This window comes from Erpetoichthys calabaricus, chromosome 4 (genome assembly GCF_900747795.2).
Source record: "Erpetoichthys calabaricus chromosome 4, fErpCal1.3, whole genome shotgun sequence".
NCBI classification, from domain to species: domain Eukaryota; kingdom Metazoa; phylum Chordata; class Cladistia; order Polypteriformes; family Polypteridae; genus Erpetoichthys; species Erpetoichthys calabaricus.
The window spans coordinates 110,423,672-110,440,551 of record NC_041397.2 but is presented as its reverse complement, the minus strand read 5'-3'; the positions used below and the strand labels follow the sequence as shown (position 1 = coordinate 110,440,551).

The 16,880-nt window shown below is 38.0% G+C and overlaps 2 protein-coding genes across 2 annotated transcripts in view; one reads left to right on the top strand and one right to left on the bottom strand.

The window, feature by feature from the left end:
- gpalpp1 (GPALPP motifs containing 1) overlaps positions 1-16,744 on the bottom strand; it is a 26,781-nt gene extending 10,037 nt beyond the window's left edge. Inside the window, exons 1-5 of the mRNA XM_028799671.2 lie at positions 16,529-16,744; positions 8,238-8,409; positions 7,617-7,742; positions 6,247-6,352; positions 1,259-1,384 (exon numbers count right to left, since the gene is read on the bottom strand). Of these exons, the coding sequence (XP_028655504.1) occupies positions 1,259-1,384; positions 6,247-6,352; positions 7,617-7,742; positions 8,238-8,409; positions 16,529-16,616 (618 nt within the window). The 5' untranslated portion in view covers positions 16,617-16,744. The remainder of the gene's footprint in view (positions 1-1,258; positions 1,385-6,246; positions 6,353-7,616; positions 7,743-8,237; positions 8,410-16,528) is intronic.
- The window catches only part of tpt1 (tumor protein, translationally-controlled 1), a 1,004,241-nt gene that overhangs the window by 221,120 nt on the left and 766,241 nt on the right, over positions 1-16,880 (top strand). The gene's annotated exons all lie outside the window — the stretch shown is intronic.

The following is a 16,880-nucleotide window of genomic DNA, read 5'->3' as shown; positions in this document are numbered from 1 at the left end:
GATGATGTGGTATGCTTTGGATAATGAGCTGTTCCACGCCTTCTCCATACTTTTTTCTTGCCATCATTCTGGTAGAGGTTGATCTTGGATTCATCTGTCCAAAGAATGTTTTTCCAGAACTGTGCTGGCTTTTTTAGATGTTCTTTAGCAAAGTCCAATCTAGCCTTTCTATTCTTGAGGCTTATGAGTGGCTTGCACCTTGTAGTGCACCCTCTGTATTTACTTTCATGCAGTTTTCTCTTTATGGTAGACTTGGATATCGATACGCCTACCCCCTGGACAGTGTTGTTCACTTGGTTGGCTGTTGTGAAGGGGTTTCTCTTCACTATGGAAAGGATTCTGCGATCATCTGCCACTGTTGTCTTCAGTGGATGTCCAGGTCTTTTTGCGTTGCTGAGTTCACCAGTGCTTGCTTTCTTTCTCAAGATGTACCAAACTGCAGATTTTGCCACTCGTAATATTGTAGCAATTTCTCGGATGGGTTTTTTCACCAGCTTAAGGATGGCTTCTTTCACCTGCATGGAGAGCTCCTTTGACCGCATGTTGTCTGTTCACAGCAAAATCTTCCACATGCAAACACCACACCTCAAATCAACTCCAGGCCTTTAATCTGCTTAAAAGATAATGACATAACGACAGACTTGCTCAAACCTGCCCATGAAATAGCCTTTGAGTCAATTGTCCAATTACGTTTGAGCCCTTGAAATGAAGGGATTGTGTTAAAAAATGCTTTAGTTGCCTCACATTTTTATGCAATCGTTTTGTTCACCCCACTGAATTAAAGCTGAAAGTATGCACTTCAGCTGCATCTGAGTTGTCTCTGTCCAAATATTTATGGACCTAACTGTATATGTATATATACACAGTTTCTTGCATTTTTCTTTATTTCTTGTCTCCTTTTCAGCATATGATGAGCAAAGTATAGTAAATTGTTTGTTATTATGTTAGTGAAAAACTGTAATACCTAGAAGACATACTCATCTGTAGCTCAGCAAAAGTAATCTAGCCCTGTATAGCATGAAAGTGGAAAAAGGGTATTATTTTCCCCAGAACCAATGTTGTTGTAAGTCAAAATCAGTTCAAAGATTTTAACTACAACATGAGCTAAATGAAAGTTTGCTCAAAATTGTATCCCACTTTTCACTGCACTGGATTGGCAGAATACCCTCTTTTTATGGAACTTTACAGAGGACAACAACTTGAACTAAAAGACATAATTTTACAGTCATATATTAAATGACATGAAAATATCCATTACATCTCCTGTTAACAGCTTCCTCTTCATCCTTTGAGCTCTGCGATCAATTTCCAGTGCAGTATTATCTTCAGTCTCCCCTTTTGAAGGTACTGGCCCCACAATCTCATCATTGTCACTGCTGGATTCCTAAAAAACATGAACATCTAATTTTTAATTATGTTATTGTTTACTTTAGTTATTTCACCAAAACACTGCAATTACAATTTTGACAATACATATTGTAGCAGTAGAGGCTTTTATCGACCTCTTGAACCCTCAGGTACCATGCCAAACACCAGGTAAAAGTCCAAGCAACTTTTTTTTTTTTAAATAATACAGTGCACAAAGCACCCTCCACTCCATACTACTCATATAATCAATACACACTCTACAAATACCAATCCTCCTCTCCCAGACACTTCGCCACCCTACCTCCCAGCTCAGCTCAATGTCTGGACTTTCCCAGCGTCCTTTTATACCCCCTGACCCGGAAGTGGTCCTGCCCAACAGTCCACAAGTCCTTATAATAATAATAATAATTCTTTACATTTATATAGCGCTTTTCTCAGTACTCAAAGCGCTTTCCGCACAGGGAGGACCCGGGAAGCGAACCCATGATCTCCTTATTGCAAAGCAGCAGCACTACCACTGCGCCACTGTTCTACTTCCGGGTCAGGGTAAAAGTCCTTTTCTTCAACCTGGAAGTACGTCCTTTCTCCTGTTCATGTGACCAGGATGCACTTCCAGGTTATAGGACACATAATAGTCCGACAGCCTCCCTACAGCGACTCCTGGTGGCCCCCATGGTATCCAGCAGGGCTGTGCATACAAACTACAAAGTCCATGAGGCCCTGCTGGAATTCAGGGAACTTCCATGCTGTCGGGGGAGCTCCACCTGGCGGCCTGGGGGTGAGGGCTGGAATATTTAGCCGGCCATCCACCACAATATTTAATTAACAAAAGGACACCACTTAATGATTATCTGGGTACATTATGCATTTCTTTGTATATCACCCATGTTGCCCTTTAACTAACAAAAGTAAAATTTTATTTATAAGATTTTTAAGGGGTTTTATTTCTTATATCAATGTCAAAATTAGCCAGTCTGGAGCTGGTTTAATATTTTCAACATAATATAGCAGCAGAAATTAAGATGATGCTTCACTTAGCTGTAAAATGGCCCCCTGTGGTACATTTCACTAGTAGTACTATTAATAATCAAGTTAATATCTGTAAAGATATGACTCTACCTCTTTCTTCTAGCACAAAATTATTCTTTATATAGGGATATAGTGTATGGATACTTCAGAGACATTAATATTCTACTTAACAATAGGTTTTATTATTTATGTATAGGTTATCAATTAATGTTTGACATCGATGAACTTCCAAATGGGAATGTATGTCATTGGCATGGTTCTACAATGTAGTATAAATGAGGAACTGAACCACTAAACCTGCCAATCACTTTGGACAATAGCAAGTCAGAAGCACTGTATTTCAAAGTGGAAAATATCAAACCAAGATTATGTTAGGAAACATCTAGTTTTGCTAATTAGTTTCACATATGTTACTTAAATTACAGTACTTCTGATAAAATATACACTAATACTGTTTTTAAAAGTAACATGAAAAAATATAGGTAACATTTTGCTTGTAGGACTGCATAAAGGCAAAATTCAAAACAACATAAAAACAACTATAGAGGAAAAACATGATAATGCAAGTATCATCTAAACAGGATTATTATTACAATTCATATTGGCAGTTTTTGATGTATGAGGTATTATTGTTATACATGACAAGAAAGCTGGTTACAGTAATCCCTCACCTATCGCGGGGGTTACGTTCCAGAGCCCCCCGTGATAGGTGAAAATCCGCGAAGTAGCGACCTATATTTATTTTATTATTTATACATATTTTAAGGCTTTATAAACCCTTCCCACACTCTTATAAACCTTTCTCACTCTCTTGTTAACCTTTCCCACACTCTTATAAACACTTCCTATGCTCTTAAACACTTTCTACATTCTTAAACACCGCAGACCAACACTGCACACTGCACGCAGTGATCAGACGTCAATGTGTCTGCACTTGCTTTGTGAAGGGGGGGCAGCTGAACTCACGCTGAGCAGAAATGGACTTTGTGCTGCTTCTGCCAAAATGCCTGCATGTCGCTCTGCGCGTTCGGAAGAAGGAGGAGTGTGTGTGTGCGTGTGTGAGGGCTGAATGCACGTTCGCTCAAACCCCCCTCCCCAGAGGCGCAGTTCGCATTGTCAAGGGGGTGGGGAGCTGAATGAACGCTAAGGAGAAGTGGACTTTGTGCTGGCTTTGTGCTGCTTGTCGCTCTGCCTGTCAATAATTTAAAAGCCTGTACATCACCAATTTTCCTGTCTCACTGTCTTGTCTTGCGTGAAGTTAAAATGTTTTATAATAGTGAGACGTTACTCATATCCTTAGCCCAACATCCACATATCATATGTGTTAACAAAGTGTGTTTTATAAGTTTACATGTGTTTAAAGCATGTGGGATGGGTATTTTAAGGCTTAAACTATAAAAATGTTTATTTATATGGTCTTTCTATATCGCGGATTTTCTCCAGTTGCTGATAGGTCTGGAACATAACTTCCGCGATAGGCGGGCAATCACTTGTATTTAAAAACCCGCGAAGTCGTGAATCCGCGAAAAGTGAACCGCGAAGTAGCGAGGGATTACTGTATATAGTAAAATGACTGCCTGAATTCTGAAGAAAAGAAAAAAATCCAATTGCCAGAACAACATTAGACAATATTTGAGAGAAAAGAAAATGAAACATCCACAGAGTTTTCCTGGGTTATTATTTTTTTCTTTACCAGTAGTTCATTTTCCTTCTACAGTGAAGACCAAATCTACTTTTTAAAGACTGTTTTTTTCTGTAAAGTTAGTTAGCACCAGATTAATTTTTGTATGGCAAAGGGGCATGGTACTATATTTAAAAAATAACAGTCAGGCTCATCAGATCAAGAAGAAGGAACATATCAAAAATCACTGTGGTTTAAAACTACTAAAAAGAAATTCATGAATTTGGTGACTGGAGTTTGCTACAGGTGGCCAAAAACTGATAAGAGTAATAACATACAAGACAGGTCTTCAATAACAACGATGTAGTGATCAAGATCAATCGTCGCAAAGTCAAGCTGTGATGCTGTGATTTTTGTGGAGTCAATGGAGGCTCTGATCGGGGCTCTCGAGAGACTACGCGAGGAGTCTGAGTGCGTGGGCTTGCAAGTATCCTGGATAAAAACCAAGATCCAGGTCTTTGATGACCTCTTAGGCACAGCCATTAGTAGTCTGTCTGTCTGTGGCAAGAGTGTCGACTTTGTCAAGAGGTTTTCTTACCTTGGCAGTGATATTCATGTGTCTGGTGACTCCTATGAAGTCAGTAGATGGTTTGGGAGAGCTTGGGTGGTCATGAGGTCACTGGAAAGGGAAGTGTGGTACTCCCGGTATCTATGCAAAAGGACAAAGGTCCAAGTCTTTAGAGTCCTGGTGCTTCCTGTCTTGCTATATGGTTGCGAGACATGAACACTATCTAGTGACCCGAGATGAAGGCTGAACTCCTACGGCACTGTGTCACTATGGAGAATCCTTGGGTATCCTGGTTTGACTTTGTGTCGAATGAGCGGTTGCTCACGGAGTTCCGAATGGGGCACATTACCTGCATTGTGAGGGTGTGCCAGTTACGGCACTATGTTCATGTGGCGTAATTCCCTGAGGGTGATCTGGCTTGGAGGATCCTCACTCTTAAGGACATGAGTGGCTGGACCAGGCCAAGGGGACATCCACTTACCATCTGGCTGCTGCATATAGATGGTAATTTCTGTAGAGTGGGACTGGACCGTATGTATGCCTGAGGGGTGGCCATCCAGGATCCCAAGCTGTTTTGTTATGTGGTGGGTGTGGCAACATGCTGTACCAGTGCATGCACTGCAACCTGACCTGACCTGACCTGAGTGATCAACGAGGATTTTAGCTTTCCAAACATGGACTGAGAAGCCTCTCTTGGAAATACAGAATAGGTTTTCATGGCAAATTACTATTTTCTCACACAGTTTGCTTAAATAATGAAAGAATGCTAAAACTGAAGTTATTAATATTTTAAGCAGCAGGTAACCAGAACTTGGCTAAATTTGACATTGTCTTTGAAAACACATTTAGGCAAATCTGAGGAAGGCAGATTTTATGGGGATTGGGAGATATTCAGAAAATAAGGAATGGAAAGTAAAAGCTCTGCCGCTATAAATGAAAGATGGTGTTACTTCAAAGATATTTCGATCCAAGCTCAAAATTAATATTTTCCAAAAATGGATAAAAAAATGATCAAAATGGATAAATATGGACACCAATAAAGGAATTCTCCAACCAAATATGATATGCAACCTGTGTTGTCTGGAGTAATAACTGAGAAAAACTATTACACTGACTTTAATGGAGAATAGGGATCACAAAATTCTCAATATAATGTGATTCAATGGAACCCAAAGCTTGAACAGCAACATAAAATATCAAAACACCTATGTGAAAAAATCTCAAATTACTTCTGTCGCATAATCTAGCCATCATGCATTCAGTCATAAGCACTTTTGGAAAATCCTCATGTGCAAGACAAAGAAGCTTTTCTTAAAGAGACTGAGTTTTTGAATTGAAGACCTGTTTATCCACTCATATTGTTCACTAAGCCACAATTGTAATACTTTGGGATTCTTAAATAGCTGTTGGGTAAACTGATGTTTTGCTTGTTAAGGTTCATTGGATATGCACAAGTATGAGACATACTTTCCACCTGATTCTGTCTTCATTCACTTTTCCTTAACATTTTATCTATAATTGTACACATCTCTCAGAATCTTATTTTCTTCTTACTGGGGTTTTGTAACATAAAATTTTTACAGGCATCCACAAAAATATACTTTCAATGGTAACTTAGCTATCCAATTAAAACTTAAGTTCATTTTTTAAAGTTGCTTACTGATTTATTATATCCTGGTGGTAATGCAGGTCCAATGTAATCTTCAAAATCATCCTCTTCTGTTACTCTTGTAAATTCAGGAGGTAGTGCTGGCCCTATAATAGGCCTCATGTGAAGAAAATAATTCTAGTTAGTATTCTGATAATGGCAACAAAAAATCCTTGAATAACATGTTCCTTATCTTTGAATTCTGGATGAGAACATTCTTTTCTGTGTCATCATTATGGATAACTGCAACACTGTTTTTAAAGCAGATTATTATATATTTTATAGTTAATAAATACAGTAGCTTACAGAAAAGAATACTTCAGTGCTACACTTCAAAGTAATCCCTTGCTCAATTTATATTATTTAAGTTTTACATTAGAATTTAAGTTATAAAACAATAAGTAATAAAGGAACATAAATCCTGATTATCCATAACTGTAGTAACCAACCCTGAACGAGACACTAGATCATTACAAGGTATGTCAATATCAGATTAGGACTAATTTATTTACCTAACATTCATATTTTGGAAATTTGAGATGAGCTCACATTATTAAGACAAAACCCATGGTCGGACATGGGGAGAATATACAAATATTATACTGACAGTGTCAGGCAGTCAAACCCAGACACCTGAAGAAGTAAGGCAAAAGTGCCAAACCCAATCCTAAAAGAGAGGAGACAAAATCTTGTGGTAATAACAAAGATTAGAATCTGATTAAGGTCTCCTATTATATATCATGGGGGAATGAAGACAAGAAAAAGGAACAAAACAAACTGCATGCACTTGATTGTTATTTCATATGCAGTTAAGAATTTGGTTAGTTTACTGTAGGCAACTTCAAACTAATGTTGGCTTCATTAAAAAAAAAGAAATAATTTGATGTGTCAAACATTAAGACACGCTAAATAATAATATGACTCATACAGTGGGGCAAAAAAGTATTTAGTCGGCCACCAATTGTGCAAGTTCTCCCACTTAAACAGCTGAGAGAGGCCTGTAATTTTCATCATAGGTATATCCTTACCTCGAGAAAATATAACCAAGAATCTTTGATAAAATAATTATTTCTAGTTTCCCTCCAGTGTGCCTCATTAACATGGAAGGCATATTTTCTTAAACTGAAGCCTTTGCCACTACAAACTGAATGTATTTGGTAAATTTTACGGCTTTTTTGCACCTACGCACCCAGGTACCCTTCATCCCCATTGTAAACTGCAAGAACAGACAAGTTATCTTTTAAAAATGTATAAAAAAAAAAAGCTTAACTACAGTGTGGCAAATTAATATACATCATGATTGTGAAGAAATAACTTGACTTGAAAAATACCAAATGTATTCTTTAATTTTAATAAAGTTATGATAACAAAGGTTTTTATACCTTTCAGGTGACTCCTGGGTCTGTTGATATCCTGGTGGTAGTGCAGGCCCAAAAAAATCACTTTCATCTTTATCATCCTGCTCGGTGTCTATTTTCTTTACTACGTTACGTATTCTCCTTTTTTTTCTTTTATACAAGGAATGCAAAATATTAAACATATTTTCAGTTAGAAGCAAGTAAGAAAAACAAACAGTAAGCTCTTAGTTAATCAAATAGAAATAATTCATTTTCTAACCTGTTCTTGCAACCGATACTTATGGGCCATTCAAGGCAGCTTTTAATTCACATATCATTTATATGTCTTTCTCTCTGCATATACACAAGATGCATGAGCAGGTTACAAAATGAATAAAGTAACAGAAAATCTTTAACAGAATGTGCAAACAGACCCACATACAGATGCCTAAAAATAGTAAATACCATATATAACACAAATCCTATTAAATTATCCTTGCCGTACCTAATTATTTCATCTTATTTAAATAACAGATTATTACTCACTTAACTAAAACTAGAAAAAAAAACATTTTTATTAATCTCTTAATTACACATAACACCATCATAACTACCATCATTTAAATACAATATTAATAATAGACACTTTTTTTTTTTAACCCTGACTTTGAGCTTTCTTCCTCATCAGAATCCCACATTGCATGGTTAGAATATCCTGGTGGTAAAGCAGGACCTGCAGGCTGTCCTCTTTTAAAGTTTCTTTCATCTTCATCAGTATCTTCTGATGACCCAGAACTGTTTTGAACTTTGTACCCTGGAGGAAGAGCTGGTCCAGCAACTACATAAAGAACAAATGTTATTACTACATATTTAACTTAAAAAGCACTTATAATATTAGTTCCACGCAGTATCATATACACTTCCCATTCTATTGTCATCAAGCTATCTTTTCAAAAGAGGGTAGTGTATACTGGTCCACCAACCAGCACCGTTGCCTTGAACATTCAGTGTCATGGGTTTGAATCTCATAGCTGGTGGTGGTATTGTAGAAAATAAAAATTAGAAAAGATAAACACAAACTTACAATACAGCACAAGGAAAACAAAATAATAAATAAATAGATGCATGAGGATAACAAAAACATAATGTCAATCAAAAGAATGTACATGTTTAAGGGCCAAAGGCTCGACTTTTTGGTTGCTCCCAATAAATTACCTGTAATTTCCAAGGGAAAAATGATTGCAGACCCTTTACTAAATAAAATATTTTGTTAAGTAAATTGTACAGTAGTTTTTAAAGATACAAAAAAATCTGTAAATCATTCTGATACTAAATTAATGGTAATAATTAGTATCATTTAATCTGTAGTAAGTAGTAAATAATTTTGAAGTACAGTACAATAAAACACTGCTTAAAATTTCTTTTGAAATCAATACTCCTGAAAAAACACTAACTGAATACGTTGGTTTCTTCATTTTAACTTGCTGACTCCTTATTTCCAGTCTTCAACCAGCGAAAAATTAAGCTAAAACAATAAATACAATAATATTCCACCAACTATCCAGTTAATCCAGTACCATTGCATGAAGAAACTATATTAATTTACAACCCCAATTCCAATGAAGTTGGGACATTGTATAAAACGTAAATAAAAACAGAATACAATGATTTGCAAATCCTTTTCAAACTATACTACGAAGACAAGATATCGAATGTTCAAACTGATATTGTTGTTTTGCAAATCTTCACTCATTTTGAATTTGATGCCTGCAACACGTTCCAAAAAAGCTGGGACAGGGGCAGCAAAAGATTGGGAAAGTTGAGGAATGTTCAAAAAACACCTGTTTTGAACATTCCACAGGTGAACAAGTTAATTGGAAACAGGTGTTTGTCATGATTGGGTATAAAAGGAGCATCCCCAAAAGGCTCAGTCATTCACAAGCAAGGATGGGGCGAGGTTCACCACTTTGTGAACAACTATATGGGCAAATAGTACAGCAGTTTAAGAACAACGTTTCTCAACGTACAATTGCAAGGAATCTAGGGATTTCATCATCTACTGTCCATAATATCATCAAAAGATTCATAGAATCTGGAGAAATCTCTGCATGTAAGCGGCAAGGCCGAAAAACCAACACTGGATGCCCATGACCTTCGATCCCTCAGGCGGCACTGCATTAAAAACCGACATCATTCTGTAAAGGATATTACCACGTGGGCTCAGGAATACTTCAGAAAACCATTGTCAGTTAACACAGTTCGTCGCTACATCTACAAGTGCAAGTTAAAACTCTACCATGCAAAGCGAAAGCCATATATCAACAACACCCAGAAACGCCGCCGGCTTCTCTGGGCCCAAGCTCATCTGAGATGGACTGACGCAAAGATGGAAAATTGTGCTGTGATCTGACGAGTCCACATTTCATATTGTTTTTGGAAATCATGGACATTGTGTCCTCCGGGCCAAAGAGGAAAAGGACCATCCGGATTGTTATCAGCGCAAAATTCAAAAGCCAGCATCTATGATGGTATGGGGGTGTGTTAGTGCCCATGGCATAGGTAACTTGTACATCTGTAAAGGCACCATTAATGCTGAAAGGTACATACAGGTTTTGGAGCAACATGTGCTGCCATCCAAGCGACATCTTTTTCAGGGACGTCCCTGCTTATTTCAGCAGGACAATGTGAAGCCACATTCTGCATGTGTTACAACAGCGTGGCTTCGTAGTAAAAGAGTGCGGGTACTAGACTGGCCTGCCTGCAGTCCAAACCTGTCTCCCATTGAAAATGTGTGGCGCATTATGAAGCGCAAAATACGACAACAGAGACCCTGGACTGTTGAGCAACTAAAGTTGTACATCAAGCAAAAATGGGTAAGAATTCCACCTACACAGCTTCAAGAATTAGTGTCCTCAGTTCCCAAACGCTTATTGAGTGTTGTTAAAAGGAAAGGTGATATAACACAGTGGTAAACATGCCCCTGTCACAGCTTTCTTGGAATGTGTTACAGGCGTCAAATTCAAAATGAGTGAAGATTTGCAAAACAACAATAAAGTTTATCAGTTTAAACATTTGATATCTTGTCTTTGTAGTGTATTATATTGAATATAGGTTGAAAAGGATTTGCAAATTATTGTATTCTGTTTTTATTTACGTTTTACACAACGTCCCAACTTTAAAATTTTACAGCCCCAATTCCAATAAAGACAATGCAAGAAAAGAATTTAGGGAATAAGTGGGAAACTTCGGCAATCCGTGAAGCGCACAGCTATGAAAAACTCTTCTTCCTCCATAGTTGCATCAGGCATGATGTAACTCCGAAATGCTTACGATTCAAGCCACCAACGAACACCCCGAAAATGTCAACCATCATACAACAATTTACAAAACGAGTGTTGTATGAACTTATCACGGAAACACACTGCCAACGAAACTTTTACTGATCTGTAATTATGGAGCAACATGCTAAACTAATCACAACATGTGGGCAAACGATTACGGAGGAATGGACTAAAAGAATCCAGGACACCGCTTCCAAAAACCGTATTTCTAAACGAAATACACTCAACAGAAAATGGGATAAACTCACTGGAAATCAACATATGAACAACCCCCAATCCGGAGTACACAACCTATCCAAAAGACGGCTCTCCACCACTGAACACAATATTCTCTCCAGAGGATTAAAATTCAATTACAAAGACGCATCTGACATGAACTTCCTTGGTTCCTTAGAACACATCTTAGTAACTGAAAAAATACCAACAGAACATGCACAAGAAATAAGATGCAACATCGCCAGCCAGCTACACACAAGACAACCAACCACACGTATTCTGGCAAGTGAACAGAAATCTCTAAGATCGTTACAGAATGACAACAGCATTATTATTACACCAGCCGACAAAGGAGGTGCAACGGTCATCCTAGACAAAGAACAATACACCACCGCTATGGAAGAAATGCTTTCTGACATTAGTACTTATCAACAGCTAAATAACAACCCAACAAAAACTACACAGAATAAAATAAACTATACTCTGACCAAACTCCGAAATTGTAACCGCCTGGATGTACTGAACTTTCACAAAATGAAATCCAACGATGCTAACTGCCCGGAATTTTATGGACTCCCAAAAATACATAAAACACCACTGAAATACAGACCAGTTGTTAGCCTAATAGGCGGACCATCATACAACTTATCAAAAAGACTTTTCCAACTACTTAAACATTTAACTTACGACTCAGATTATTCCGTCAACAGCACGGAGTCGGCATTACAGCGCTTGAAAGACGTATCCATCGCTGAGGACGAGATCATGGTCTCATTTGATGTTGTATCGCTATACACCATGATTCCGATCCAACTGGCCAAACAAACACTATTAATGAAACTGGATAGTGACCCCACCATAGAGACAAGAACCAAACTGTCCATCAAAGACATAATGCACCTAATATCACTTTGCCAAAAAACTCACTTTCATTTCAACGGCAAGTATTACACGCAGAAAGAAGGCATGCCAATGGGATCACCGTTATCAGGAATCCTAGCGGAACTGGTAATGCAACGATTTGAAAACATAGCTTTATCCCAGATTACACCCAAAATTTGGATACACTATGTAGACGACACATTCATCATACTAAGAAAGAACCAGCTGAATGAGTTCTACAATCATATCAACACAATATTCCCTGCAATCCAGTTCACAATGGAAAAAGAAATGAACCGACACATCAGCTTCCTGGACATTTACATCAAAAGAAATAGTGACGCCACCCTGACCACAAGTGTTCACCGCAAACAATGCTACGCAGACAAGATCCTACACTTCTCCAGCAACCACCCGGTATCTCATAAACGGAGCTGTGTGAAAACCCTATTCAAATGAGTCCACACTCATTGTAATACTAAGGAAACAAAAATTAATGAGAGACGCTATCTCTTCCACCTCTTCACCTCGAACGGATACTCAAAATCATTCATTAATCGGAGTCTACACAGCAGACACCAAAGGAATCAGCATACAATCGATGTAAATCAGAACCCCCACCCCACCTGGCATTCACTCCCGTATCACCATAATGTGTCAGAAGGCACGGCACGCACCCTGACCAAGTGGGGCATCAGAATAGCACATAAACCCACCAACAATCTGCGCATGGTCCTGTTTAATGCTAAAAACAAGAAATCGACAGCCGAAACACGAAACGCAGTTTATAGTATTCCATGCAATTCTTGCTCAGCTGTATACATAGGACAAACGTCAAAAAAAATCTCAACACATGTACAGGAACATCGCAACGCCGTCAGAAGAAAGGACGCACTATCTTTGATATATGCACATACCAAATCAACAGGACACACATTCAACTGGGACAACGTAAAAGTAAAATTTAAGGCCAGTACAAAAAGCGCCAGAGAGTTGGCCGAGTCTTGGCTATCAGATGAAAACGCCATCAACAGACACTTGGACATAAACCCAGCATATGCCAACTTAAGAAGGACATATACACATTAATTAAACTATACAACCCCCCCCCCCCCCCTTGATCATACTGACTTAGTCACCTCCACCCACCCCCCCCATACTTAATGTGTTACTATATATTGCCTTTGATTCTTGTAAGTCTAAGCATTATCCTCTGATGAAGACCCCTGGGGTTGAAAGCTCAGGAATAAAACTATTTTATGATACGTGATTCGTTTTTTTCTCCCTTTGTGGATCTCCAACTGCAAATATATATATATATATATATATATATATATATATATATATATATATATATATATATACAGTAATCCCTCCTCCATCGCGGGGGTTGCGTTCCAGAGCCACCCGCGAAATAAGAAAATCCGCGAAGTAGAAACCATATGTTTATATGTTTATTTTTATATTGTCATGCTTGGGTCACAGATTTGCGCAGAAACACAGGAGGTTGTAGAGAGACAGGAACGTTATTCAAACACTGCAAACAAACATGTGTCTCTTTTTCAAAAGTTTAAACTGTGCTCCATGACAAGACAGAGATGACAGTTCCATCTCACAATTAAAAGAATGCAAACATATCTTCCTCTTCAAAGGAGAGCGCGTCAGGAGCACAGAATGTGACATAGATAGAGAAAACAATCTCTAGCAAACAAATCAATAGGGCTGTTTGCTTTTAAGTATGCGAAGCACCGCGGCACAAAGCTGTTGAAGGCGGCAGCTCACACCCCCTCCGTCAGGAGCAGGGAGAGAGAGAGAGAGAGAGAGAGATAGAGAGAGACAGAGAAAAACAAAGTCAAAAATCAATACGTGCCCTTTGAGCTTTTAAGTATGCGAAACACCGTGCAGCATGTCGTTTCAGGAAGCAGCTGCACAAAAGATCTTTCAGCATTTTTAGACGAGCGTCCGTATCGTCTAGGTGTGCGAACAGCCCCCCTGCTCAATCCCCCTACGTCAGGATCAGAGAAAGTCAGCGCAAGAGAGACAGAGAAAAGTAAGTTGGGTAGCTTCTCAGCCATCTGCCAATAGCGTCCCTTGTATGAAATCAACTGGGCAAACCAACTGAGGAAGCATGTACCAGAAATTAAAAGACCCATTGTCCGCAGAAATCCGCGAACGAGCAAAAAATCCGCGATATATATTTAAATATGCTTACATATAAAATCCGCGATGGAGTGAAGCCGCGAAAGGCGAAGCGCGATATAGCGAGGGATCACTGTATATATATATATATATATATATATATATATATATATAAAAAAATATATACACCATCTGATACACCGATCATACAAAAATCTCTTCTTTTTATTTCAAATTAAAATAGTCATAGACTAAAGTATACTTCTAGCATGACCTTTACCGTCAGCATGAAGTTGCCAGATCAATGAGTCAACGAGCATATAAAGCAACAATAAAGGGAACTTGTGTAAAAGTCATTTTGAAAGGGATACAAAGCCAATTCTAATTCTTTGTGACTCCATACAGAGAGATAGCTTAAGGATAGAGCTACAGAATAAACCTGAACAGTACTGAATCTTCCCAAGAGTGGCCAGCATGAACTTCAAGGGTGCACTATAAAATCATCCAGAAAGAATCCTAACAAAAAATTAGAAAGGTCTATAGAACTGCAGACTCCCAAGGAGAATAGCCAAGCATGAACTACTGCTAACCAAGAACATAAATATTTTTCTATCATTTGACAAAAAATGAGATATCCGTGGGCTGAAGTGTAGCTGGGTCATGAACACAACAATGACTAAAAACAAATCTGTACCAGAAAGGCTGAAAGGAAGCAAAATTAGGTTTTGTAGAAATGCTGTAGCAGGACCTGAAACGAGTAGTTCATAATTGAAAACCTACAAATATGTTTAAGTTAAAGCAGTGCTGCAAAGAATAGTGGGTTAATATTTCTACACTATAAATGGATGTGAAAGATGGATACTGAATTATAGGAAGCATTTGCTTCAACAACCCATTTTTAACCCTTTGCGGTCGTTAGGCCAGAAAACTGGCCTTAGTAAAAAGTGCGCTATAGGTCGTCAGGCCACCGCTGGTGGCCCTGCAAGTTTCTGACCAATTTGCACAGTCGCCTGGTCGAGAAAAGTGGCCTGTGTTATTCCTACGTGCTTGAAAAAAATAACTGCTGTAATTATTGCCGTTTTTTCAATAATTAATTATGACTAATGTAGCGTGACGTTGAAAATTAAATACGACTGCAAAGGGTTAAGTATAACAGAACAATTATTTTCACACAAAGTTGAATTATTCAATTAGCAACATATACAAAAAAATATTTCTGCAATCAGGTCTAACCTAATATTTGATTGCCATTATAAATTAGTGACATTATATGGTAAATAAAGCATTTTTCTGGAAACTTGAGGGACTAAAATGTTAACTGTAGATCATAACACCATTTGTGGATTGAAATATGACTTGGTGACTTAATGGAATATGATCCATGGTTTGCAAGTCTAGGGATTCTGTTATTGTTGGCAAATGTAACAATTCCTCAAAGTAAGGGATGTTGAACTATTACATGTCCAAGTTATTAAACCATCCATCCATTCATTCATTAATCCCAGCCTTGTTTAGGACCGAGGGTGTCAGAGTCTAAAATAGTCATGGAACAGCCAAAATGCAACTACTGTATAATAAAATTAAATGTCCCTAACACTATAAATCCCCTCCCCCATTCTGAATTAGAATTTCAGAAAAATGTGAAAACAGATCACCAAATACAGCAGCTTTAGGGACATAACAGGAACAAAAATTGGTCTTCACACATGCATGCACACTCAACCAGTCTCCACCATAGAGGGGCAATTTAGAATCACCAGAGTGCATGAAGTTCCTGCCTTTGAGTTGTGGGTGTAAAACTAGAGCATCCAGAAAGCACACCATTCAGATACGTAAAGATCATTCAAATTCAAAACAGTGTGTGGGAGTCTGGAGCCGTTTAGCAATCATTAAGAAATTGCCCCACGATGGAATGTGGTATAAATTAAAAAACAAAAGTAACCTTTTTATCGAATCCTGGCAGGACAGGTGAGACACTGACTATTTACTGTACAACGTTTAATTGGATGAAAGGTTTAGAAAATTGAAGATGTTTCCCTTCTTCTAAAAAATGGGTTCAAAATAAAATTATTTTCACTACAGCACCTTACACAAGAAGTTCAAACATTTTCAATACGCTGTATTTTTTGTTTTATCATTAAGTATTTGCTGTGGCAGTTTCAACCTTGAAGCAGACTTGCCTACTAGAAATTAACATGTTTACCAATTTAGTTAATTAGTTTAAAATATGATGCATTAAAATAACCATTCATTTTTGATTACGGTAACAATACAGTGCATCAAATCGTTCGAGATCAAAGCCCACACACAATTCATTTATTTACAGAAAAAGTACATACTCTGCTAATTAAAAATGCAGTAATCAGATAAAATAATCACCTCCGTCTGACTCTTCCCCTGAACAATCTTCATTTTTTTCTTTCTTGTAGTCTGGTGGTAAAGCTGGTCCAATAATATCTTTCGACATATTGCTCAACAATAACAGAGAGTACAGCAGTTTTAAGAGCCGACTAGTAAAAAGTCGTATGAGTTGAATCTACAACGCACAGCTAGCTTATAACGTGTAAAAACGGTATACACGTAAACTAGACATATTACATTAGGAAGAAAAGAAAATCAGTTAAGTCTAAAACTCTGAATAAAATACTGTTTGCAGCAAAGTGAGACTTTCGTGCGCCATCTATTTCCTCCCACGTGACCACAAACTGTGACGCACTACATTCGCGACAGC